Source organism: Mastigoproctus giganteus, chromosome 4, assembly GCF_048544385.1.
Source record: "Mastigoproctus giganteus isolate SK-2022 chromosome 4, ASM4854438v1, whole genome shotgun sequence".
NCBI lineage: Eukaryota > Metazoa > Arthropoda > Arachnida > Uropygi > Thelyphonidae > Mastigoproctus > Mastigoproctus giganteus.
Genome location: NC_143578.1, coordinates 138,473,070 through 138,500,826, shown reverse-complemented (window position 1 = coordinate 138,500,826; position 27,757 = coordinate 138,473,070). Strand labels below are relative to the sequence as shown.

General features: G+C 38.8%; 1 protein-coding gene across 3 annotated transcripts in view; it reads left to right on the top strand.

Moving 5' to 3' along the window:
* Positions 1–27,757, top strand: part of LOC150087090 (nuclear factor 1 A-type-like) — a 384,875-nt gene that overhangs the window by 100,347 nt on the left and 256,771 nt on the right. For all 3 annotated transcript variants that reach the window (XM_090371811.1, XM_090371808.1, XM_090371809.1), the window contains one exon: positions 20,201–20,392. In XM_090371811.1, the coding sequence (XP_090227937.1) occupies positions 20,201–20,392 (192 nt within the window). The remainder of the gene's footprint in view (positions 1–20,200; positions 20,393–27,757) is intronic.

Sequence of the window (27,757 nt, the reverse complement as noted above, 5' to 3'; positions counted from 1 at the left end):
AGGTATTCCAAATGCGATGCCTGCGGCAGATTTTGGGCATCTCACTTCGTGACCGCATCACTAATGATACCATCCGCACCAGATGCCAACAGCAACCAACCATTGCCGACCAAATCCAGAAGCGAAGGCTTAGATGGTTTGGCCACGTATGTAGAATGGGCACGAACAGAATACCATCCACACTCCTTTGGAGACAACGACCCACCCAATGGAGCATCCAACGGACCGCGCCTAGGAAAACGTGGGCCAAGCAAGTGGAAAATGACTTGAAGAGCCAACGTCTCGACCTTAACCAGGCCAGGACTGACGCCATGGATCGTAAAGTATGGAAGAACATCACAGAGCAAGTCCGAAACCCTGCGGCACCTACAGCAGCATACTGGTTGCGTGGCCAACCGCCTCCCCCAGCTGCCAGCTAAGGACCAAGAAGAAGAAATTAAAATTTAGAAAATTTATGGATTTGTTCTGCGGGATTTCCATTTCTAAAGTGAACTTAAGTCTGGTATTACTTAAAAGGTATGAGGTTTCCTCTTAGCCATATATTATATAAGGAAGTCACAGGCTTTTGCTACACGGGTCAAAATAAAAAAAATATACAGGGTGATTCACTACCAGTGCGACAAACTTGCAGGAGGTGTAGGGGGCACAAAGACGAATCGGAATCACATAGTGTTGCAGGGTCCGAAATGCCTTCGTCATGCTGTAGAGGACGTTGAACGGGAGGTCGAGTGAACAGCGATCCTGCTGGAAGTCAGCATTTGCGAACCGTTTCTGTTGAAGAAACCAAGTAGCAAAAGTCCTCCGGAGTAGATAATCCTCAGGCTCCAATGATTGGATGGATTGCAGATGGTATGAACGCATTTGGTTTGCTGACAGTATCCTCCATACAGTGGATTGGGAAATACCCAATTGTTGGCCTATTGCTCGAGTACTCATACTCGGATTGCCTTCTGCAAGACGTAGGACATTCTCCTCATTGTCTGGCGTCCTCGTCATTCGCTCTCGATTCATGGTACCTCTCGTGAAACAACCAGTCTCACATAACCTTCTGTGCACATGTGCGAAAATTGTATGATGAGGAGCACACCTGTGCGGGAAACGTTCCTGGTACAAGCGCAGAGCGGCGACGCCGTTAAAGTCCGCAGCTCCATACGCGAGGTGCATGTCGGCCAGTTCAACGTTTGAATACTCGTCCATCCTACTGCCTCGGGAACCGGTTCGCAAATGCTGACTTCCAGCGGGATCGCTGTTCTCCACTCGTTCACGCAACCTCCCGTTCAATGTCCTCTACCGCATGACGAAGGCATTTCGGACCCTGCTATGCTATGTGATTCCGATTCGTCTTTGTCCCCCCTACACCTCCTGCAAGTTTGTCGCACTGGTAGTGAATCACCCTGTATATATATATAGAAGTAGTTCTTGTTTTAAACAAGAGCATAAGCTAGGGTGAAATGTGAAAGTGTCTGTAATTCGGCAGAATTACAGGAGGGAGTATATGATGTGAGCACAGACACAACAGGAGGGAGTATATGATGTGAGCCTTGTTGATCAATTTAGCCCTAGACAGATTGTGCAAGGCTCAAGGGGTAGAATTTTTTTAGCCTGGTCTGTGCTTGACAGGAGAGACTGCTTCTACGGGGATGGGGTACACTTAAATAGAAAGGGTGCAAGAATATTTGCTGATGCTATCGAGGCAGTGTTAGTTGGGTCAGAAAATGCTAACTTGGGGGAATACACAGACTAAAAGGTTAACAGTGGCTGCAGGCAGAGGCAAAAGTGATTCTTGCACTGCTTCTATTAGAATGAGCAGCAGTCCGGAAAGCAAGGCAATGAAGATTTCCAGGACTGCTGGTGGTAATCATAGTGGAACAAATAAATATATGGGCTGTGTTAGGGTAACTAAGAGTAGAAACAGGTGCATGTATACTTGCATGTACACCAATGCTAGGAGTATAGTTAATAAATTTTTTGATGAGCTTGAAGTGCTAGTCAAGACATCAAAGGCAGATATTGTTGAAATATCAGAGACGTGGTGTAACAGACATAAACAATGCAGAATTGGAATTTGGGGAGTACAATGTGTACAGGAAGGACAGACAAGACAGGAAGGGAGGTGGGGTTATGCTGTTATACAATGTGTACAGGAAGGATAGACAAGACAGGAAGGGAGAAGGGGTTCTGTTAGTTAAGAAACACATAAAATCTAAGGAAGTGCATCCAATTGATGTTGATGGACAATACAATGTTGATTCTGTTTCGTGGGATATAAGCACTGGGAAAGGCAAAATGAGAGTAGGTGTTGTTATAGGCCTAATGAATCTGATGAGTATAATGAGCAATTGTGCAAATAAATAGAGTTGGCCAGTAAATCAGAATGTCTTATAATGGGGGATTTTAACTTTTCAGATATTGACTGGAACTTGTGGTTTGGTCACTCGCATGCTAGCAAGACTTTTGACGACCGGGCTAGCCGGGTGGGTAAAGTGCCTGCCTGGCAACCCAAAGGTAGTGGGTTCCAATACCGCCTCGGGCTTGGATCAAAGTACTGCAAAAACCTTGGGAGGTGCATTATGGCCACAGGAGCCGATGCGCCAACAACTACAAAAAAAAAAGAAAAAAAAAGAGACTTTTGTGGATTTATTGAATGACTGTTTTCTACAGCAACATTAGCATTAGCATTAGTAGAGGCATATGATGCAAGAAAGCAAGCTTATTCAGCATCAGCCAAAAAAAAACAAAAAAAACACACCACTCCCATTTCACCCCTCCGTTCGTTCGAAATACCTGTCCAGTTGAGCCTTAAATTTGTTTAGGCTATCAACTTCAACAACAATTGCTGGAAGTCGGTTCCACCAACCAACCAACCACCCGCTGGCCAAAGGCAAATTTCCGCACATCTATCCGACATCCGTCCTTCCTCAATTTGAATTTATGCCCTCGGAGGTGATTATTCTGAGCAAGAGGAAGAATCCCATTGGCATTGAGCATGCTCAAACCATTCAAAGCCTTATACACCTCTATCAGATCACCTCGCCGGTGCCTAGTCTCCAGACTCTGTAATTTGCAAAACTTAAGTCTTTCTTCGTAAGAGCAACCCTTTGTTCCATTCACTAATCTTGTTGCCCTTCTCTGTACCCGTTCCAGCAGCTCTACATCCTTCTTGAAATGAGGCTTCCAGACTTGTATACAGTACTCAAGATGTGGCCTAACCATTGCCTTATACAAGGGAATAATCACCACCTTATCCCTGCTAGAAAAATTCCTGTATATCATTGACAAGACACCATGAGCTACTCTTGCAGCTCGTCTGCACTGCTCAGAGAACTTCATATCTGCCTGCACAATTACCCCCGGGTCCTTTTCATTCTCCACCACTGTCAGTGTAGTACCGCAGAGTTGATACGTTGCTCTGGGGTTACTGTTTCCCATATGTAGTACTTTACATTTGTCAATGTTAAACTTCATTTGCCACCTCTCAGACCATCTGTTCAACCTTTCCAGATCCTGTTGCAGCAGCATAGCATCAGTAGTGTCCTTAACAACCCTGCCAACCTTTGTATTATCTGCAAACTTGGACATTAAACTTGATATACCATCATCAATATCATTCATAAACACCGAAAACAACAATGGACCCAACACTGAACCCTGAGGAACTCCACTAATAACATTAGTCCACGTTGAGCAGTGTCCATTGATTACCACTCTCTGTCTTCTGCCACTCAACCATCCCCTTATCCATAGCAGCAATTTGCCTCCAATGCCACACTACTCCAATTTGTGCAGCAGTCTTCCATGTGCAACAGTATCAAAAGCTTTTCTAAGATCCAAATATATAATATCAAAGTTATTCCCTGCATCTAGTTCTTTTGTGACTACATCATAGTATCCAATCAAATTGGTCAGGCAAGACCTGCCCTTAACAAAACCATGCTGCGTCTGAGCTATAACTGAATTCTTGTCTAGATGATCCTGCAGTGCTTCTTTAACCAGTGCCTCCATTAATTTTCCTGGAACAGAAGTTAAACTGACAGGTCTATAATTACTTGTGTCAGCCTTTGATCCTCCTTTGTGAATTGGGGTTACATTTGCACATCTCCAGTCTATGGGTACCTCCCCTGAGTCCAACGAAGCTCTCATAATTATGGCTAGGGGTTTGCTTACTTCCTTTGCTGCCTCCTTTAATATAACTGGATAGATCCCATCCACCCCAGGTGCCTCTTTTATGTTTATCCTCAACAATCTCTCCTCCACTTTCCTCTCAGTTATTACAAAATCATCTAGCTCACTGCCAATGTCTACTTTACCTACGTTATTCTCCTTCCTGAATAACTCCTCATGCGTGAATGTAGATGCAAAATACTCGTTTAGATTGTTAGCCACCTGAGCAGGATCCTCAACTGTTGAACCACCAATATCCAGTTGCAGTTGAACCAGATGAACCAATCTGATTCATCCCTTTCCTTCTTGAGTTTAAATAGGTAAAGAACTCTTTTTCTGTTTTTCTTTGCATCCTTTGCCAAAGATTTTTCGTAGTCTGCCTTTGCCTGCCAAATCTCCTTTGTGACTTGGTTACAGACCAACTTATAACTATCATAGGCTTCCATGTCGCCCATTAATTTGTATGTATTCCATGCATTTTTCTTCTCTGCCGCATGTCTCATTAGTTCATCTGACAACCATTTAGGCCTAAACCTTGAACAATATTTCTTAGTTGGTATGTAAAGCCTGGTAGCTTCCAAGATTAGTTCCTTGAATGTTTCCCATTTTGAGTTTGCTGTTGGTAACATCATCAGTTGGTCCCACTGTATAGAATTTAAATACTGTCTCAGACCATCATAGTCGCCTTTACGAAAACAAAAACCCTTCCCTTTTCCTCTGATGGTAGTTACCTCTTTGAGTAAATCCCACTTCAACACACTGTGATCACTGCCACCTAGTGGTTCATTTATCTGCAGATTCTAAATGCATGAAGAATCACTACTGATAATCAGATCAAGAGTATTGCTCCCTCTTGTTGCCTCACGAACATACTGATGTAGAAAACAATCATCCAATAAATCCACAAAAGCCTGGCTAGTGTGTGAGTGACCAACCCACAAATTCCAGTCATTATCTGGGAAATTAAAATCCCCCATTATAAGACTCTCTGATTTACTGGCCCACTCCATTTCCCTGTATAATATCTTATTATACACATCAGAGTCATTAGGCCTATAGCACACTCCTACTCTCAATTTTGATTTCCCTATGCTTATGTCACACCAAACTGACTCAACACTGCCCGTCCATCGATGTCGACTGGCTTCACTTCCTTGGATTTCATGTGTTTCTTAACTAATAGCATAACCCCTCCTCCCCTCCTGTCCTGTCTATCTTTTCTATACACATTGTATTCCCCAAATTCCAGTTCCGCATTCCTTATATCTGTGTGACACCACGTCTCTGATATCCCAACAATATCTGCCTTTGATGTTTTGAGCTATACCTCAAATTCATCAAATTTATTTACCAAACTCCTAGCATTGGTGTACACGCAAGTATGCATGCACCTGTTTCTATTCTTAGCTACCCTAACACAACCCATGTGTTTACTTGTACCGCAATGACTCCCAGCAGTCTCTGAAATATCCTGCATCTTGTTTTTCAGGCTTCTGCCCATTTCAATAGAAGTAGTGCAAGAATCACTTCCACCTCTGCCAGTGGCTACTGTTAATCTATTAGTCCTTGTATCCTCCCCAACTAGCAGTTTTCCGACCCACCTAACACTGCCTCGACAGCATCAGCAAAAATTCTTGCACCCTTTCTATTTAATCCCATCCCTGTAGAAGCAGTCTCTCCTGTTAACAAGTACAGACCAGGCTGAAAAAAATTCTACCCCTTGAGCCTTGCACAATCCCTCCAGGGCCGAATTGATCGACAAGGCTCTCATCATATACTCCCTCCTATCGTGTCTGGGCAGTATTGCAGGCACTTTCAAATTCAACCTGTTCGAGAGGTGACCAGAGGGAGTTATACTCTTGATCTGATTATCAGTAGTGATTATTCATGCATTAGGATTTTGCCGATAAAGTAATCACTGGGTGGCAGTGATCACAATGTACTGATGTGGGAATTACTTAAAGATGTAACTACCCTCAAGGCTAAAGCGAAGAGCTTTTGCTTTCGTAAAGGGGACTACAGGGGTCTCAGATAGTTTTTAAATTCTGTACAGTGGGAGCAACTAATGATGTTACCAACATTTAATTCTAAATGTTTTCAGGGACTTAATTTTGGAGGCTACTAGGCTTTTCATTTCAACTTCGAAATACTGTTCAAGGTTTAGGCCTAAATGGATGTCAGATGAACTAATGAGGCTCGTGGCAGAGAAGAAAAATGTATGAGATGCATATAAAGTATCAGGTGACACAGAAGCCTATGGCAGATATAATCAAGTCACAAACGAGGTTAGGCAGGCGAAGGCAGATTACGAGAAATCTTTGGCAAAGGATGCAAAGAAAAACAGCAAAGAGTTCTTTACTTATGTAAAGGGATGAATCAGATTGAACCACTTAACATAGATGGCTTGACTGTTGATGATCATGCTCAGGTAGCTGATGAACTGAATGAGTATTTTGCATCTACATTCTCACATGGGAAGTTATTCAATGAGGGGACAGCGAGAACTTTATCAAACTGTAACAGTGAGCTAAGTGGTTTTGTAATAAATAAGAGCAAAGTGGAGGAGAAATTCTTGAAGTTAAACATAAAAAAGGCACCTAGGATGGATGGGATCTATCCAGTTATATTAAAGGAGACAGCAAAGGAAGTAAGGAAACTCTTAGCCATAATTATGAGAGCTTCCTTGGACTTAGAGGAGGTCCCCATGTACTGGAGGTGTGCAAATGTATCACCAATTTACAAACGGGGTTCAAAGTTGACATAAGTAACTATAGACCTGTTAGTTTAACTTGTGTTCCAGGGAAAATAATGGAATCACTGATTAAAGAAGCATTGGAGGATCATCTAGACAAGACTGCAGTAATAATTAAGACGCAGCATGGGTTTGTTAAAGAGAGGTCTTGTCTGACAAATTTGATTGGATACTATGATGTGGTCACAAAGGAACTGAATGTCAAAAATAATTTCGATATCATATACTTGGATTTCCTGAAAGCCTTTGATACTGTTGCACATGGAAGACTGCTGTACAAACTGGAGAGGTATGGCATTAAGGGTAAGTTTCTACAACTGATAAAGGAATGATTGTGTGGGAGACGAAAGAGTGGTGATCAATAGACACTGCTCTTTGTGCACAAATGATATTAGTGAAGTTCCCCAGTGTTCGGTGTTGGGCCCATTGTTGTTTTTTTTTTTATATTTATCAGTGATATTGGTGAAGGTATATCAGGTTTAATGTCCAAGTTTGCAGATGATACAAAGGTTGGCAGGGTTGTTAACGACAGTATGCTACTCCAACTGGATCTAGATAAGTTGGCCAAATGGGCTGAGAAGTGGCAGCTAAAGTTTAACACTGACAAATGCAAAGTACTGCATATGGGTAGCAATAACTCAAGTTAAAAGTACCAACTGTATGGTACTACACTCAGGGAAGTAGAAAGTGAAAAAGACCTGACGGGTAACTGTGCAGTCAAATATGAAGTTCGCTGAGCAGTGCAGACAGGCTGCCATGGTAGGTCATGGAGTCTTGTCAATGATATATATAGGTATTTTGCTGACAGGGATGTAATTATCCTATTATACAAGGCAATGGTCAGGCCACATCTGGAGGCCTCATTTTAGGAAGGAGGTAGAGTTGCTAGAATGAGTACAAAGAAGGGCAACAAGATTGGTGAGGGGAACAAAGGGATGCTCTAATGAAGAAAGGCTTAAGTTCTGCAAATTGCAGCGCCCGGAGAGTAGGCACCTGCAAGGTGATCTGATTGAGGTGTATAAGGCCTTGAAAGGGTTGAGCAAGCTAAATGCTGATGGAATTGTTCCTCTTGCTCAGATTAAGAACCTGAGTGGGTACAGATTCAAATTGAGGAAAGACAGTTGTAGAATAGATGTGCAAAAATTTGCCTTTAGCCAGTGGGTAGTTGATTGGTGGTACAGACTTCCATCTTTTGTTGTGCAAGTTGATAGCCTAAATAAATTTAAGGCTGAACTGGAGAGGCATTTGGAACAAATGGAGGGTTTTTTTTTTTTTTTTTTATATACTGCATAAGTTTGCTTTCTTGCATCATATGCCTCTACTAATGCTAATAAGCATTCAAACTAAGCCAAAAATGGAACAGAAGAAAGCAAGAAGGATATTAAGATTATAAATTCTTGTTTTACAAATTGTCTCTCTCTCTCTCTCTCTCTGTATTAACCTTTTACATACCAGGCAATGTCAAAATTTCTGAAATCAAATGTACTTGCTTGTAGGTTGGTATTCATGTTTTTATTTAATTTTCCAGATTTTTTTACACTTGCCCTTGCTTATGTTTATAACTTTCTTAGATTGTTTTGTTCCCTCTTCTTCAACTGTGGGGGTGCAGAAATAGGATGAATTCACATTTAATTGCAAAAATGGGTAAAAAATAGAAACTGTGAGGATGAGCTTAATGACAGTAGAGACAAAGATTTCAGTGAAATCTTTGTCTCACTGCAGTTGAAAATGGAAACATCGAAAGAATTGTGACATGTTTCATGCTACACAGTATTTGCAAAAATGTTTGCAAATTAAATCGCATATTTGTTGTGCATGCATAGGTGCTAACTGATTCCCAGCATACGATTATTGTTTATTAGAAAAACTTTTGAGCATAAAGGGAAGTAAGATTCTCAGAGTTGAGAGCATATACTCTGTAGTTTTGAGGAAGAGCATAAGGAAGTGTAATGAACTATCAAGGTTAATTATGAGGGCATTTTTGTATTCACACAAGATTCCTTTGGATTGGAGAAGTGCCAATGTATCATCAATACATAAAAACTGTTCTAAGAGTGAAGTTGGTAACTATAGACCAGTTAGTCTGACTTCAGTTGTAGGAAAAATCTTAGAGACAGTGATTAAGAGTGAATCCAGGGACATATAGATAGATATAGCTTTATTAAAGGTAAATCATGTTTAAGTAACTTAGTAGGCTATTTTGACACCATTCCTCACGAGCTGGATTTAGGGAACAATTTCAACATAGTTTATTGGATTTTAGCGAAGCATTTGACTAGTGCGTCATGAGAGGTTACTGTATAAGCTTCAGCAGTTTGAGATTACTGGTAAGATTCTGAGACATATCACTGAGTGCCTTCAGGGCAGAAAGCAGACGGTTATAATTAATGGATATTCTACAGATTGGCGTAATGTCCCTCAAGGATTGGTTCTTGGACCACTGTTATTTCTCATTTTCATAAATGACATTGATGATGTCCGAATTTGCAGATGGCATAAAGATTGGCAGAGTTGTTAAGTTCAGTTCCAAGCAGCGCTCCTTCAGGATGATGTAAACAGACTTCAGAGATGGTTAGAGGTGGCAGCTATGTTCTAATGTAAGATTGAGGTTTATAAGGCTCTGAGAGGGATTAGTAAAACGAATGAAGGTGTAATTCTCACTGTTGTAAAGATTTCCAGAACTAGGGATCATAAATTTAAATTACAGGGTTTTTTTTTTTTTTTTTTTATTTGGTAGTTGTTGGCGCATCGGCTTCTGTGGCCATATTGCACCTCCCAAGGTTTTTGCAGTACTTTGATCCAAGCCCGAGGCGGGAATCGAACCCGCGACCTTTGGGTTGCCGGGCAGGTGCTTTACCCACTCGGCTAGCCCGGTCGGCGTTACAGGGGTTGATGTTTAGATTAGATTGTAGGAAGTTTTCTTTTAGCCAGCAATTCATTGATTGCTGGAACAAGTTGCCCTTTCAGGTAGTTGAGGTTAACAGTTTAAATAAATTCAAAGGCTTACCCCCTCACCTGCGTGAGGGGGTAAGCATATAATTTGCATTTTCTTATTTACTTGATTTTTTTTTCGCCAGTGCAGCAAATGCCTGCTGCTTCCTTGCACTATATAGTGAATACTATTTACAAATTATTATCAGAAAGTTGCAGTCTAAATAGAAAGAAAGGAAGTGGACATTCATGATTATCTTCTGCAGAACAGGACAGGATTCTGGTCTGTCTTGTGTGTCTGAACAGAAGATCCTCATCAGTAGATCTCAAAACAGCATGGGAGGAGGATGCAAGGGTAAAGGCAAGTTCAGCTATAGTATTTAGATGCCTTTTTTCATCAAATAAGTAGCACATCACCTAAGAAAAAGCCACTTTTGATGTAAAAGTTAAAGCCCAACATCTAAAGTAGGTAGAAGAGCATGCTAGTTGGTCTGAGGATCAGTGGAAATGTGTTATTTTCTCTGATGAATCAAAATTCAACTTGCATGGTTCAGACAGCTGGCAGACTATTAGATGAAGAAGAAGAGAATTTCATTCCAACTGTATCATATGCACAGTGAAACATTCTGCATCTCAAATGATATGGGGTTGTATTTCGCACAGAGGAGTTGGTAGCTGTGAATTTGTGAAGGGCGCAGTTAATGCTGAGGTGTAAAAATTCTTGAGATAAAATTACTTCCTACAATTAGAAATCACTATGAGGATGTTGCGAATTCCATTTTTTGGGATGATTCTGCTCCATGTGATAGAACCAAAACCATAATTACTATTTCATAAAATTAACAAAAGTTTTAAATATTTGAAATGTTGCACTCTTGCTTAAATGAATGTGATTTATTTTGCTGTCTTTACTTTCCACAGGTGCAAAAATGGTTGAAGGAAAAATCAGTTTGCATAATAACATAATCTGGGAACAGTCCAGACCGCAATCCAGTTGAAAATTGTTGCAACAAAAAAGGGTGTTTCAATAATGCAAAAGAAACCAAAACTTAGATCTGCAGAGCCACATTAATCCATGTTTGGTACCATGAGATTTCCCAGGATTACATTCAGAACCTTATCCAGTTGATGCCATTTGTGCAGCAGTCACCAAAACAAGGGGTGGGCCAACAAAATACAGGTGAAACCCGTTATAAATCGATGCTCAGGGTCCAAAGAATCACATCATGATATAAGTTGAGTTGGTCCTTGAGGTTGTCACAGACATTCTCTCAGATATGCCAGACAAGCGGTACTTGCTACCTGGGAGTCTAAAACGCTGATGGAACTGATATTCGGGTGACACTCAAGTCAAGTGGACCAAATTTCGGCAAAGTCCGGACGGTCTGTGACAGCCAAATCCTCTGCTTGCACATTCACGATGGTGAGACTGTTAGTAATCCTGGGTATAACCTCCATGCACAAGTACATGGTGGGTGACCACCCAGGTGTGAACTAACGTAAGCAGGGGTCGAAGTGTGGCACCCACACCACATGGAGGAACGCCGCCCCCTCTATGTTACCAGGCAGTACTAGGTGGTAGATGACTCTCATCAACCTGTGAAATACCACCACTTTGCTTATTGGAGGCGTATAGTGGTGGAACCCATGTTTAGTCTCTAGAGCTAAGTTCCGGTCAACCCTTCTTCCATCATGCAGTATGATTGATGACTTTTTGGTTATGATGAACGTGGCGAGATCCAGTATTCCTTACATTTCGAGGGTACAGCTATCTAAAATGGTGTTCGCAGGCCGGCTGCTAGTTCGTACACCGGACCGAACTTATTGGTAACTCTCCAGGAGGCTTCCGGATCAGCTAGTGTATAATCTTGCTACCTCCAGTCGGACTCCCTCCAGGACTATCTCTGCCAGATAGTGACTGGAGGGAGTCCGAGTAGTGTGTATGCGGGGAGCATTGTCGAGGCCACGTTATGTCAAGGATCTGGGTATATTCTTACCACGTGTACGCCATATCCAAAAATTTCATTACTCCATACAGCATGTCCCACCTACTTTTTCTTACTATTGAATACACCATGCATTATCAAACTAATAGAGTAAGCTTATCTGTGAAAGGATCTAAACCTCCCAAGCACTTCCTAATTCATTTCACAAATATACGTGGTCTCAATTCTAATCTCAACGATGTCCATTTCCACTTGCAGTCTGCCAAACCCCAAGTACTTTTTCTGACAGAATCTCAGTTATCGGTTGATTCAACTACTGCTCATCTCAGATGCCCAAATTATTCGCTATATGATTCCTTTCGCCTCAAAGGTGGTACTTGTGCATATGTCCATTCTAATATTCCCTGTCAGAGACTTGGCAATTTGGAATCTCCTCTGGCTTAAAATCTCTCTACCTCATTGTGTCAAATTCATCTGTTGTCTCTACCGTTCTCCCAACTCCACTAATCACTTGGAGCTCATTGACTTCCTCTCTTTGCAACTTGACTTTCTCCAGTCCAGCTTTCCTAACAGTGAGGTAATTTTCCTTGGTGATTTTAATGTTCACAACTCCAGCTGGCTTCCGTTTTCTAGTCACACCGACCCAGCAGGTTGAGATGCTGAGGCTTTTGCAATTACTAATGACCTAGCACAGATTGTTCATTTACGTACAAGAATACCGGACAATCCTAATCATACAGCCAATACGCTTGATCTTTTTCTCACAAACAACCCTTCTAAGTACATGGTCGAAGTGAGATGTCCCTTAGGCACTTCAGATCACAACTTGGTGATTGTCTCTTCTCCAATGGAACCTTTATCTCATGGCTATTCCCAACCTCATGTTGTTTGGCATTACAAGAATGCAAAATGGGATGACCTGCGAGACTTCTTTTCTTCTTTTCCTTGGTTGGATTACTGTTTCAAAACTTCTGATGTCAACGTTTGCTCAGATCGTGTCAGTGAAATTATGCTTTCAGGAATGGAATCCTTCATCCAACACTCCACTTTAAAATCTCGTCCTTTATCTAAACCTTGGTTTTCCAATAAATGTGCTAAGGCTGTTCAAGAGAAGAATGTTGCATATCGTAATTGGCTTGTTTCTAATTCTTCAGTTTCATTTTCTGCCTACACCAAAGCTCGCAACAATTGTAAAGTAGTTATTAATCAGTCCAAACTAGAGTTTGAACAGGCTAAGAGTAGAAAACTTGCTTCTTGGCCTAATGGTAGCCGAGCATTCTGGTCTCTTGCCAAAGCTATTGGCTTCAACATTTGCCCATCTATGCTCCCACCTCTGTCCAAACCAAATGGTTCTGTTGTCACTTCAGCCAAGGATAAAGCTGACCTGCTAGCATCCCATTTTTCTTCCAGCTGATGTATTAATGATCTTGGTAAAACACCTCCCGCCATTCCCAACACGCTCCATTCAATGCCTCCTGTGGTCTTCCGTCAAAAGGATATCAGAAGGATTTTGATGAATCTTGATGCTAAGAAAGCTCCAGGTCCTGATGGTATTTCTCCACTTGTTCTCAAAACCTGTGCTCCTGAACTTATTCCTATTCTTTGCCGCTTTTTTTTACTTTCTTATTCCAAAGGTGTTTTTCCTTCTGCTTGGAAATTTGCTCATATCCAGCCAGCCAGTTCCTAAAAAGGGTGACAAATCCCTCCCATCCAATTATCATCCCATTGCAATTACTTCTACTCTTTCTAAAGTAATGGAGAAATCAATTGACTGCCAACTCTTAAACTACCTAGAAACCTTCCGTCTGATCAACGATTGCCAGTATGGATTCCGTCAGTGTCGATCCACTGGTGATATTCTGGCTTATTTTACCCATTTATGGACTAATTCAATGGAAAGGTTCGGTGAAATACAAGTAGTTGCTCTTGACATCTCAAACGCATTTGATCATGTTTGGCATAAAGGTCTTCTAAACAAGCTTCCATTTTATGGTTTGCCAACTGTTTTTAGTAATTGGTTATCCAGTTTTCTCTCTGATCGCTCACTGAGCGTGATGGTAGATGGCGCTCTCTCTCTCTCTCTCTCTCTCTCTCTCTCTCTCTCTCTCTCTCTCTCTCTCTCTCTTCTAACTTTTCCACTAATGTGGAGTAGTTGCTCTTGACATCTCAAAGGCATTTGATCATGTTTGGCATAAAGGTCTTCTAAACAAGCTTCCATTTTATGGTTTGCCAACTGTTTTTAGTAATTGGTTATCCAGTTTTCTCTCTGATCGCTCACTGAGCGTGATGGTAGATGGCTCTCTCTCTCTCTCTCTTCTAACTTTTCCACTAATGTGGAGTAGTTGCTCTTGACATCTCAAAGGCATTTGATCATGTTTGGCATAAAGGTCTTCTAAACAAGCTTCCATCTTATGGTTTGCCAACTGTTTTTAGTAATTGGTTATCCAGTTTTCTCTCTGATCGCTCACTGAGGGTGATGGTAGATGGTGCTCTCGCTCTCTCTCTCTTCTAACTTCTCCACTAATGCCGGTGTCCCCCAAGGTTCAGTTCTTTCCCCCACTCTTTTCCTCTTGTATATTAATGACCTTCTTCCATTGACTGGAAATCCTATCCATAGTTTTGCCGATGATAGCACATTGCATTCCACTTTCCATTTTGAGAAACCTTGTCCTGCTCAATCAGCTTCAACTTCTCGAAAATCTGCTACCAATTCGTTAAATGCCAATCTTCAGGTAATTATATCTCGCAAAAAGGATTCTTCTGCTCCTTGCTTATCTTTAGTGACACTCTGATTTCTAGGCAAAATGATATATCTCTTTTGGGGATTACCCTGACTTCTAATCTCTCTTGGCACAAGCACATTACAAATATTGCTTCCTCTGCATCTTAAAAACTTGGTTTTCTCTTTTGCTCTCGGCGTTACTTTTCTTCCAAACAGCTGCTCACTCTGTATAAATTGCAAAACCGCCCTGCCATGGAATATTGTTCCCACATCTGGGGTGGTGGCCCCAACACCTCTCTCAGGCTTCTTGATTCCATTGAGAAGAGGGCAGTTAGTTTAATTAATGATTCATCTCTAACAGAGTATCTCCACTTGCTTTCTCATAGACGTACTGTTTCTGCTGCATGCCTCTTCTACAGATACTTCCATGGACATTTTCTTCTGAATTGGCTTCTATAATTCCTTCTCTCTCTTTCAAAACAGTCCGAACACGTGCCGCCAACATCCATTTACTGTCCAACTTCAAATTCACAGAACCAACTTTTCATTTTCCTCATTTATTCATTCAACTGCAGTTTTCTGGAACAGCCTTCCTTCATACATATTTCCTGAAAATTACAGTCTACAGAAGTTCAAGTCCAGTGTCAACAAATATCTTCTTTTATCTTCTCAACCTCCAACCCAAGCATGGTACTAAGTACTATAGGTTCTAATTCCTCTCGTGATTGGGGTTCACATAAAAAAAAAAGTTGCATTGCACAAGAAAATTCTAGCCATTTTTCAGCATTCAAACTTCATACATACTTTCAATTTTGCTTTTCTCTTTTTTTGCATGATAATTGCGATACTACTTCTAAGAAAAATGATGCAAAAAATAATAATGGAAATAAATGCAATTACATTGTTTCAATTTCTTATTGATGCACTGTATAATAAAGTATGTAAAAAACCACTATTCATCTTGTTAAATATACATAAACACAATAAACATACACGTTTTGTCACAAAAACTGCTTTTCCATGTGGTTGTATTGATATTTATGTTTGTGTTTTGAAATTTACAAACGGTTGAAAATTTGGGAGAAAAGAAAAACATAATGCACTCTGTGTTCTTTCAACTTTGTACATTAGTAGACATTTTCGTTGTTCCTTTCAAGTCTTTCATTTTTTAAAAAAACTGTATCAAGGGTTGACTATTGCATTGCATCTCTGTTTCTTTTTAGCAATTTCAATAAGGCGTTTTAACTGTAAAATTGAAAGGGGATCTACCTTTTCTGTTTTAAGAAATTAAGTCCAGTTTGCAAACCAGCAAGTGCCTCCGCAATACAAGTCAACAAGTAAAGTTACAATTGTAACTCTTTGTTAGTCCTCTGGGTTAATTTTTACCTAGTTCAAGTTTCAACTAATAAATTCTATAATTTTTTACACTTGTCTACAGAGCTGAAACTCTGTAGCTGGGGCCAGAACTGATTTCTCTGATATTTCCCACTTCAAATCTGAGAAATCTTTATTGATTATCACACAAACGCAAAAATGTAACATGAAGTGTGCATTTTTTAAAGCCTTTTTTCAGTTATTTTTCACTTCCCCTGCCCTCCCTAGCAAAGCATTCATGAAACATGCTACTCCATTCTTTTGTTTTTCCAGCAAGTGCTCTCCCTCTGTTTACAAAAGGGAGTTATGTTTGCACAAGTGTCTGCATTACAGCACAGTTCTTCATGAAGCTTTATCAAGAAGGCAGGGGGAAAAAAAAAAAAAATGCACGACTGTTTCTTGGTATAAGAAACAATAATGAAAGAATTGCAACAATTGTTTTTCAGAAACAAAAAGGCCCTACTTCCGTTCTTCAAAGTGTATTGCATCTACTAACAAAAAATCAAGAAAATTCATTTATTGGAAGCCACACTGGAAAGTGGAAAACTGGTGTAACACTGATAACAGTACAATGCACATTTGATAAAAAAAAGTTTGCTTTATTGTAATTGTTTTTAAGGGAACAATATCCATACAGCATGTTTTCTGGATGTACATTTGTTCTTATGGAAATTAAAGGATAATGCATATCACAGATTCCCATTAAACTGAAAATATCACCACATGTTCACAAAGAATCCAAAATGTTGATTTTCAGTGACTAAAAACACGTTTCAACTGATGAAAAATGGGAGCTATGCTTGCATTGTGTTATAAGCAGAATCGTGTTTTAACAACTCGCATTTTAACAGGTTTCAGCTGTATTAATGTTTTGTTGTGTTTTTTGGTTATATAGCAGCTAAGCCACTTTATAATTTCATAGAATTTTTGTTATTATGTGTTATTTTGTTATTTGTAACTTGTGGAGCAGCAGTGCGTAGCACATGCTTCTTGATTAGACCGGGGTTCGAGCCCGTCACCACCAAATACAGAGGATGCGGAAAGGTCAGGGAATGACCACCACATATCCCGGAGCAATATGGCCTTAGTTGCTAATGCTCCTAAAAACCAAATAACAAACAAAAAGCAACCAGTGGTACCAAGCATTTGCCAGGATTCCTTCTTTTTCTGCCTTACAAGGCTTCTGTTCTGGTTCCTTAAACTCTGGTAAGTTTCCCTTCTGTCATTTACCTCTGCTGATTAAATGCCAGCCATATCAGATTTACAGTTGGCACATTTTGCCTCCTGTGTTTTCCTATACTCTGTAATCATGATATTTGGCATCATAATGGCTACAAGTGGTTTCTTTTTGGGTGTGAATTATGCCCAAATTTCAAACAACTGTAGCACTTAGATATAGGGAAATGTTCCCAGTACCTATGGCTACCCTGTCCTATATAGATTATCTCTTTCTTTGTGATTATCATCCATATTCTTCCGTAACTCTGTAATCCAGTTGCAGGATTGATTGCATCTGGAGTTGGTAAAGTACTTCAGGTGAAACTCTAAGGCTAGTTCTTCCTTGGTTATATATTCCTGAAAGTTCTTGATATACACCTCTGTCATTATTTCTTTTGTCTTGGACTTATCTGTATCAAAATGTTTGGCTCTTTTGTCTTGAGCTTTTCAGTTTTCAGGCCTAGGTTTAAAAAAACAGAGTTGTGCATCATGTTTTGTGGATACTTATTTCATTTATTCATCACATTGGCATCACATATTTAGATTTCAGAAAGGCATTTGATATTATTGCACATAAAGGACTGTTGTATAAATTGGAGCAGTATGGCATTAAGGGAAAGTGACTGCTATGGACAAAGATGTGGTTAAGTAGGAGAAGACAGAGTGGTTATCATTGGGAACTGCTCTTCTGGAACTAATGTTATTAGTTAATTCCTCCTGGGTTCACTGCTGGACTCACTGTTGTTTTCTGTATTTATCAATGATATTGATGAAAGCATATTATTATGTGTCTAAGTTTGCAGATATTACAAAGGTTTGCAGAGTGGTTAAAGTCAGTAATGAGGGTGTGCTACTGCAATAAGATCTAGATAAATTAGGCAGGCAGGTTGAAAAATGGCATTTGAAGTTTAGCATTTAGAAATGCAAGGTACTTCATATGAGTAACTATATTCCCAGATTAATGTACCAACTGTTTTGTACCACACTCAGTGTAGTTGAGAATGTAAAAGATATAGTGGTAATTGTGGAATCAGATATGATGTTTTCTGAGTACTGGACACAGGGGTGCCTCCGTAGCCAGGTGGGCAGGACCAGCAGTGCATAGCACACGCTTCTTGATTAGACCGGGGTTCAAACCCATCACCACCAAATACGGAGGATGCGGAAATATCAGGGAATGACCACCGCATATCCCCGGAGCAATATGGCCTTAGTTGCTAATGCTCCTAAAAACCAAATAACAAACAAACAACTGGACACAGGTTATCAGGACAGCTCATGGAGTTTTGTCAGTGATATACAGGAATTTTGATAGTGAGGAATTGATCATTCTGTTGTATAAGGCAATGGACATGCCATCTTGAATACTGCTGTACACAAGCTGGTCTGTAAGTCTCATTTGTGGAAGGATGTGAATCTTTTGGAGTGGGTGTACAGAAGAGCAACAAGGTTATTGAGGGGAACAAAAGGGTGCTCTTACCATAAAAGCCATCTGTTCTGCAAATTGTAACACCTGGACACTGAACATCCGTGAGGAAATCTGATTGAGATCTCCTCACGGATGTGAGGAGATCTCAATCAGATCTCCTCAAATCTCTGGATGGATGGAGTAAGTTCATTTTGATGGAATCCTTCCTATTGATCAGTTTATGCATCAAGGTATGAGAGGACATGGATTTATATTGAGGAAAGATGTTTGCGGGATAGATGTGCAGATGTTTGTCTTCAGCCAGTGGGTAGTTGATTGTTGGAACAAACTTTCATGTGGTGTTTTAGAAGTGGATAGATTGAATGAATACTTGGAAGAACTAGACAAACTGTTAAAGGGGATGGAAGGTGATATGGGAAGTATAGTTTTTTAATTTATTTGGCTGATGCTCTGAGCTTGCTTTCTTGCATTGTTTGCCACTACTAACATTAATATCATTTCACTGTCCAACTTCAAATTCACAGAACCAACTTTTCCTCTTCCTTGTTTTTCTCTTCTACTTCTGCTTTCCTTCATATGTATTTCCTGAAAATTGCAGTCTACATAAATTCAAGTGTAATGTGAGCACGTATTGTCTGTCTTCTAAATCTTTAATGCATACTAAGTACTATAGGTTCTAATACTCTTTGTATTTGAGGCTTTCCTTGAAAGGGGAAAAAAAAAAAAAAAAAAACAGTAACTCGGAAAGTAGTAATTTTTTACACCATAGAGCCTATTATAACTAATACAAAATGAGCTATAATTCCAAATATTCATATGGGAAATACCTTTGGAAAAGCATATAGGAAAAACATAAGCAATCACACAAGTTGTGCTAGAGTTATGAAGAACATAAAAAGACACACTTTCACATATTTGCAGCATTAGCATGCAGACAGCTTCTTTTTATGGTTCTTTGTAAATGTAGTTAATAACTTTGATCGTTTGCAATACTAGTAAAAAAATAAGTTCTGACTTCATAGAAATATCAGAATCCTAGTACCATTCTGATGTACTGGATGCAGAATTTAAATATGTTAAATGCAATGTGTACACGAAACACAGACATGAGAGTATTAGAGTTGTTAGAGAAAAAGAGAGGATTAGAGACAGGAAATGCAGATCTGAGAGGATTAGAGTGGTTGTGCTTCTAGAGAGATTAATCATGTATATTTTTATGTTTTCTAATGGTGACATACTTAAAAATGTATCATAATTATCCCAGTTGAATCATAGTCCTATGGTATTCACATTTACAAAGTAAGTGTGGCTGACATAGTAAATGCTTTTATAATGCTTAAATACTGTAAATGAGAATTTAGGACAGTTTTTTATTATATTTTTTTAAAAGAAACTATATGAGCATTTATTGGGAAGTATTTGTTAACGGACAATAATAACAATCATAATTTTAAACAAAATTTGTATGCTTACCTGTGATTGGTTTTGATCATGGAGAGCAGAAAGCCTGTGAGACACAATTTACATGAATTCTGATTTCATTTCAGTTGCAGCATTGAAATACCCTGCACTTCTGTAATAATGGTAGTTTTCATTATAAACACTGTAGTACTTTAAAATAATTTTTTAACAACAGTTTTGATAGAGTATTTTTATTATTTTTATAGAATGAAAAACTAGAAGTGAAGCAGAAATGGGCTTCTCGCTTGCTTGGTAAATTGCGAAAAGATATTACTCAGGAATGTAGGGAAGATTTTGTACTAGGAATAACAGGAAACAAATGTGTAACTTGTGTACGTAGTAATCCAGATCAGAAAGGGAAAATGAGACGCATTGACTGCTTACGTCAGGCAGATAAGGTGAAGATACATTTTTAGCGCTTGCTTTTTTTATTATTTTCTAAATTCATAGTAGATAATAAATAAATAAATGACATAGGTTGTGACTGAGTTTCAAATAATAAAATAACAGCCATAATGCAGTAGGAAAAAAAGTTACCTAATATACAAATTGTCATACATTTCTGCAAAAACTTTATATATACATAAATATATAGGGTCAAATCCTCTTTAGCAAGCTTTTTTTTTTTTTTTTTAATGTTCCAGCACATTATAACCTATGTGGTAGGTGCCAACTGATTTCCTATAAACCCAATGTGATTTTACATTCATTATAATAACTTGAAATACAATTGAATTCTCTATTAAAAATTTTACCACTCGATCTTGTTTTTTTATTCCATTTATTACAATATTCACTTTTAAAAATGAAAATGTGAAAATGCAAAATTACACTGGTCAGCATTAATTTCCTCCCTGAAATAATTTTGACAGATTCTCATAGGAAACATGTTCAAAAACTCAGATATGTGCGTAAAAAGTTCTCATCACCCTCAGTTTTCAAACTATCATCATCGTCAGCCATTTTCAATTTACTGCGGGATGAAGGACTCTAGCAACTTTCCAGTTCCTTCTGTTTTGTGCAATGGCTATCATCCATTTGCTACTCATAAACTCATGAATTTCATCTGTCCATCTCTGTTGTTGTCTTCTAGGTTTTCTTTTAGTTTCTCTTGGGTACCCCATTCTGTTATTTTCTTAGTCCATCTGCCATCATGTCTTCGAACTACGTATCCTGCCCAAGTCCATTTCAGTTCTTTAGCTTTGATCAGAAAGTCCTTTACTTGTATTTGCGGCGCCTCTGTAGCCAGGTGGGCAGGAGCAGCAGTGCATAGCACATGCTTCTTGATTAGACCAGGGTTCAAGCCTGTGCCCACCAAATACGGAGGATGCAGAAAGGTCAGGGCCTTAGTTGCTAATGCTCCTAAAAACCAAATAATAAACAACAGACTTACATTTGCTGCCTAATCCATGTGTTTCTCTTCTTATTTAGCAGTCTGATTCCTAATATAATTTGTTTCATTCTTCGTTATGTAGTTTTCAGCTTCTCTACCATTCTTTTGGTGAGTGCCCAAGTTTCACTTCCATAAGACATTGGTTTATTATTTTATGTTTCAGACAAATTGGGATATTGCTCCTCATCATGTGACTATATTTCCTGAATGTTATCCATCTGAAATTTATTTTACTCTTGACTTCCAGCCATTTATCATTATTAATGAATCCACCTTTTCAATTCATCATCATCAGCCATTTTCAATCCACTGCAAGATGAAGGCCTCTCCAGCAACTTTCCAGTTCCTTCTGTTTTGAGCACTGGCCATCCATTTACTACTCAAAAACTCATGAATTTCATCTATCCATCTCCGCCTTTGTCTTCCAGGTTTTCTTCTAGCTCCTCTTGGGTACCATTCTGTTATTTTCTTAGTCCATCTGTCATCATGTCTTCAAGCTATGTGTCCTGCCCAAGACCATTTTAGTTCTTTAGTTTTGATAAGAATGTCCTTTACTTCAGTTTGCTGCCTAATCCATGTGTTTCTCTTCTTATCTAACAGTCTGATTCCCAATATAATTCGTTCCATTCTTCGCTGTGTAGTTCTTAGCTTCTCTTCCATTCTTTTGGTGAGTGCCCAAGTTTCACTTCCATAAGTCATGGTGGGGAGTATACGTTGATTCATTATTTTACGTTTCAGACAAACTGGGATATTGCTCTTCAGTATGTGACTATATTTCCTGAATGCTATCCATCCAAAATTTATTCTTCTCTTGACTTCCAGCCATTTATCATTATTACAGCTAATAACTTGTCCCAGATAAGTATATGACTCCACCTTTTCAATTACTGCTCCTTCAATCATTATTTCCCTTTCCATGGCATACTTGTTCATCATTACTTTTGTTTTAGCCATATTCATCTTTAGTCCGAAATCCTTACTAACTGTGCATAACTGATTAAGATTTTCCTCTAATTCTTTGGGATCGTGGCTTATGACCACAATGTCATCTGCAAATCGTAAATGGTTTAGGTACTCTCCGTTCACATTGACTCCTTTCTGCGACCAGTCTAATCTTCTGAAAGCTTCCTCAAGGGCAGCAGTAAACAGCTTCGGAGATATTGTGTCTCCTTGTCAAACTCCTTTCTCGATTTAAAATTTGCTACTGTCTTTGTCTAGTCTAATAAAGGATGTAGCACTCTCATATATTTTCTTCAAAATCATAATATATGGAGTATCTATGCCTTGTCTTTCCAGTGCCCGAAACATTGCCTTATGCTGTATGGAGTCAAATGCCTTTTCATAATCCACAAATGCCAGGCATAATGGTGTTTTATATTCATTTGCTTTCTCCATTAGCTGTGATATTACGTGAAGGTGATCCATAGTTGAGAATCCTGTCCTAAAGCCAGCTTGCTCTTTCGGTTGATTCTCATCAAGTATTTTTTCTAATCTGTTAGTAATGACACTTGTGAACATCAGTGCTTTTGAAATGTGAGCACACCGAAGAATGATGAAAATAACATGGAAAAGAAAATTAAGGAATAAAGTGTACTGTGAACATTTAGTAAAAGACGTACACTGTTAATCTCATTAAAGAGAAGTAAACTAACTTAACTTATTTGTATTATTTTGATTACGAAAAACATGACATATTAATAAAGTATAAATATTCAAAAAATAATGTATACAGTAAACCCCCGCTATTCGCGGGGGTTACGTTCCTGAGAAATGTCGCGAATACCGAAAACGCGAATACTGAGTTATGGCTCCCATAGTAATAAAGGGGTTCCGTTCCAAAGTATGAAATATATAAGAAAAACTAGTCTAAAATTTTGTCTATGTATGTATTATATGTACCTTCGTAATATGACTATGTACATAGACAGTACATAGTGAAATGCAAGCATATGGCATCGAAATGAAAATAAGAGACAATTTAATATTAAATTGTAATATTTATTAGAAATTTCAAACAAATCTTTCAAACCAGCGCCTTTGCTTGCTAGCAAAAAAAAACATCACGCCAGTGCTATCACCAGTTTCGCTAAAGTGTTGATAAAGGAGTTTTGCCTTTTCGCGAATGATGAGTGAACTTAACGGAATTTTATTTTGAGTTCGGTCTTCTATCCACAGATTTAAAGCTTTTTCAATTTTTTATAATTTAACATCACGAGTTACAGAGCAAATTTTTGAAACAATTAGCGCGTTTTCACGGACACTACGGCGGATTTTTCTTCCGATTTCTTGATTGATCGTACCGTTGACTTTATAATGTTTTGCCACTGAGGAGACACTTTCACCATTAGAAATTTTGTCTAATAACTCAATTTTATTCGCTAATGTCATCACCTTCTTTGATATTTTCACATTTCTCTTTTTATTCGTAGCCATATTTTTGTAGGGGTTAGAAAGAACTTGTCCACAATAAAGTCACTTTCTTCGTTAATACACTCGAAAAAGTTTGTTTTACACTGCAAAACGGTAGATTTATCATTTTTGTAAGCATATCAATTTATAAATTGATAAATTTATTCAATTTATAAACATATAAATTAAAAGCAAACGACGAAACCTTCCATGACAAGCGCATAACACATACTGAACAAGGATTAGCGAGAAACATCCACGCTCGCGATTTTGTCACCCCTCCCCCCCACCCACTGAGCGCTGTTTTGACCGGGAAAGATAATTTTAGCCACGCCCATGTTTTTTATGGCGGAAAATATTCACGGCGCTTTAAAATTCACATTTTTTAAGGTTTCATTTTATATTAAATCGGCGATCGCGAATACGCGAAACCGCGAATACAGATACCGCGAATAGCGGGGGTTTACTGTATTGAGAAAAAATGACATACATAAGCTATTAATAGAAGAAAATATAGAAGGTAAAGAGGAAAACAATTTCCCAGATAATCATGCATAGGGAATGTTAGAGGATTGGACTGGGTGCAAGTTCAAGAACTTGCACAAGAGGCTTTCCAAAGTGTGGGGGGCACCTCCGTAGCCAGGTGGGCAGGAGCAGCTGTGCATAGCACACGCTTCTTGATTAGACCGGGGTTCGAGCTGCCAATACGGAGGATGCGGAAAGGTTAGGGAATGATCACTGCATATCCCCAGAGCAATATGGCCTTAGTTGCTAATGCTCCTAAAAACCAAATAACAAACAAACCAAAGTGTGGGGTATTCTCCAATGGGGGGGGGCATATGTTTTTTAGCACGAGACTGAGTCAAATGAGTTGCTGAAATCCAAATAAACAATGTCAAAATTATTCCCAAAGTCCAGCTCTTGAGTGACCCTGTCAAAATAGCTAACCAGATTGGTTAATCATGATTTTCCCTTTACAAAACCATGCTAGGTATCCTTCAGAATTCCATTTCTATCTAAATGATTCTTTATTCCAACTTTGATCATTGTCTCCATGGTTTTCCCTACTACTGAAGTTAGAATAACCAAAGTGTGGAATATTTTTCAAGAAAGTAGATGTAATAAGCAACACAAAGTCATTGTAATTTTATTAAATAAAATAGTTCTCCAAGATATTGATTCTGATTTTAAACATATTTTACAATCCTCGGTGATTTTAGTCTGGGGAGAACGGAGATTCTGGGAAAAATTACGATTCGCAATGCCAGAAAAACTTCATTCGAACAGCTATTTCACTGCAGCTGATGTTAATGTATTCTATTCTTTAAGAAAATATTCGGTTGGAAATTCTTTATAACTTAGGATTTTTTATTTAAATTAAATAAATTTTAGGATTGCGTGTAATTTGAGTTTTATTTTTTATTTTTTTTAAATATCAAATACTGTGTTCTAAGGCCAGTTACCAAGCAAATCACAAATGTTATTTGTATATGTATACATGTTACTGTATTAAATAAAAGGTGACATATCACAAATAATTAACCGTGTTGTTCCATTTTTAAATTAATGTAAGGAGTGCCATTTTTTTAGGTTATGTTGTTTAATTGCTGGGAGAGAGAGAAGAATTTAAAAAATTAAATGAGGAATATACACATTACCGAAAGTAAATGAATGCCTGCAAAGAACCTTTTACTGACACAATGTTTAATATCTCAGCCACTTTTGGCCTTAATTACACACTATTTTCATTTGTAGACTACGAACCAATTTTTGATAACAGGAAGGAAGTACTGTAGTTCATTCCTCCTTCACTACAGCGGTTAGTGGAACTATTGATTGCAGGCCTGTTGTTTTGGCCCAAATCTACATTCCAGTTTATCCCAAATGTGTTAAATGGAGTTAAAGTCAGGGCTCCAGGTAGGCCATGCATGCCTGCAAACTAAGTTACTACAGGTTTTGCAGTATAGTATGCATTATCATGCCGAACAAGAAAAGGCTCTCAGCATAACTATTGCTGCCACAGTGTAAGAACAGTGGAACTGTCCAGGAATTCCCCCCCCCCCAGGTCAGTGCAGCAAAAGCCTCTGGCTTCCTTGCACTGTATGGCTATTACTATTTCAGTATATCAATATGCTGCATGTCAGTCATTGTTCAAGGAATAATGACCAATGGTCCAAGCCATATTCCCGAGAACCAACCCCAGACCTCCACCAAACTTTACATTGGGATGGCAATTCACTCCAGTAAATAATGTTTTCCAGGCATCTTCTAGACTCAAACGTTTGTCACTGCCATCAGATTGGAAAACTGTGCACTTCATCACTCCATAACACAGATTTCAAACATTCCAGGGATCAATTATGTTGGTTATGTACCAATGAAGTCGACACTGTGCATTGCATGTTGTTGATTTGTGTGCTGTTCTTTCAAAAAATCTGAGGATATTCAGCTCTACATATCATCTTTTATCAAAAATCAGTTCCTATGGTCTCCCTAGACTCCTATTTGGCAATATTATTTTAGCCAGTGAGCTATAAATTACTGGAATAAGTTGCCTACATGGGTGGTATAGAGGCTGACAGTTTGGGAAAATTCAAAGGTCATCTGGATGGTGCCTTCGGGTCAGGGAGGCGCATAGGATGATAGGTTTAATTTCCTTTTCTTTTATTAATTATTATTATTTATTTATTTATTATTATTATTTTTTATCATTGTTTTATTCGGTTTTTTTTTTTTTTTTTTTTTTGGCTGGTGCAGCATAAGCCATAGGCTTTCTTGCACCATGCGGCCATGACTAATACTAATACTAATACTAATAATGGTGTTTTATATTCATTTGCTTTCTCCATTAGCTGTGATATTACGTGAAGGTGATCCATAGTTGAGAATCCTGTCCTAAAGCCAGCTTGCTCTTTCGGTTGATTCTCATCAAGTATTCTTTCTAATCTGTTAGTAATGACACTTGTGAACAACTTGTAGATATGGGATAACAAGCTGATTGGTCTATAATTTCCAATTTCTGATTTATCTCCTTTCTTATGCAGCAAAACTATGATTGCATTATTCCACTGCTTAGGCATCACACCTTTTCTAATGCACTTTGTGAAGAGCCTTGCCAGTTTTTGTGTTATGTCTCTTCCTCCCAATTTTAACAACTCTACAGTAACTTCATCTTCCCCCAGGGCTTTCCGATTCTTCATTTTCTTCAATGCATGTTCTACCTCATCGGGAAGAATATCGGGTATGTCGTATGTGTTGCTACTTTGCAATCCATCTTCCCCACTGCTGGTATCATTCCCTCGCTCCTTGTATAATTCTCTATAGTAGTCTTCTGCTATTTGAATTATGCCTTCTCTGCTGTTTATAAGTACACCATCGCTATTCTTCAGTTTCAGTATCATTTGTCTTCCTGTATTACTGCTCATGGCTGCTGATTTAAATCCTTTGTTTTCCCTTAATGCTTGTTCTACTTTTCTTGTGTCCTCTCTGAGTCTCTTTCTAATGGCTTTGCATAACTCAGTATACTCAATTTTCTCCCTGTCAGTGTTTTTCGTGCTCTTCATTTGTCGTCTTTGGTTCATCATGACAAGTGTTTCTTGTCTAATTTTTTCTTCTTTGGATTTCTGTTTCCCTATAGGTTTCTTGGGCTTTATCACTTTCAGAAAGTTGTAGTATTCCTCGTCGATATCTTGGTCCTGAGCAGTCTGCAAAAGCTCAAACTTGTTCTTAAGTTCCAGTACATACTGCTTTTTCTCCTCCTCTGTTATTTCAAAGACCTTTGTATTATTTACTCGAGTCAGTTTTTTCCTTTCCTTTCCTACATCTATATCAAGTGTACATCTTACCATTCTGTGATCACTTCCAACATTTACCTTATTCAGGATGGTAACATCATTCACAATATATCTTCTGTTAGTGAGGATGAAGTCGATTTCATTAGTTGTTAATCCATTTGGACTCT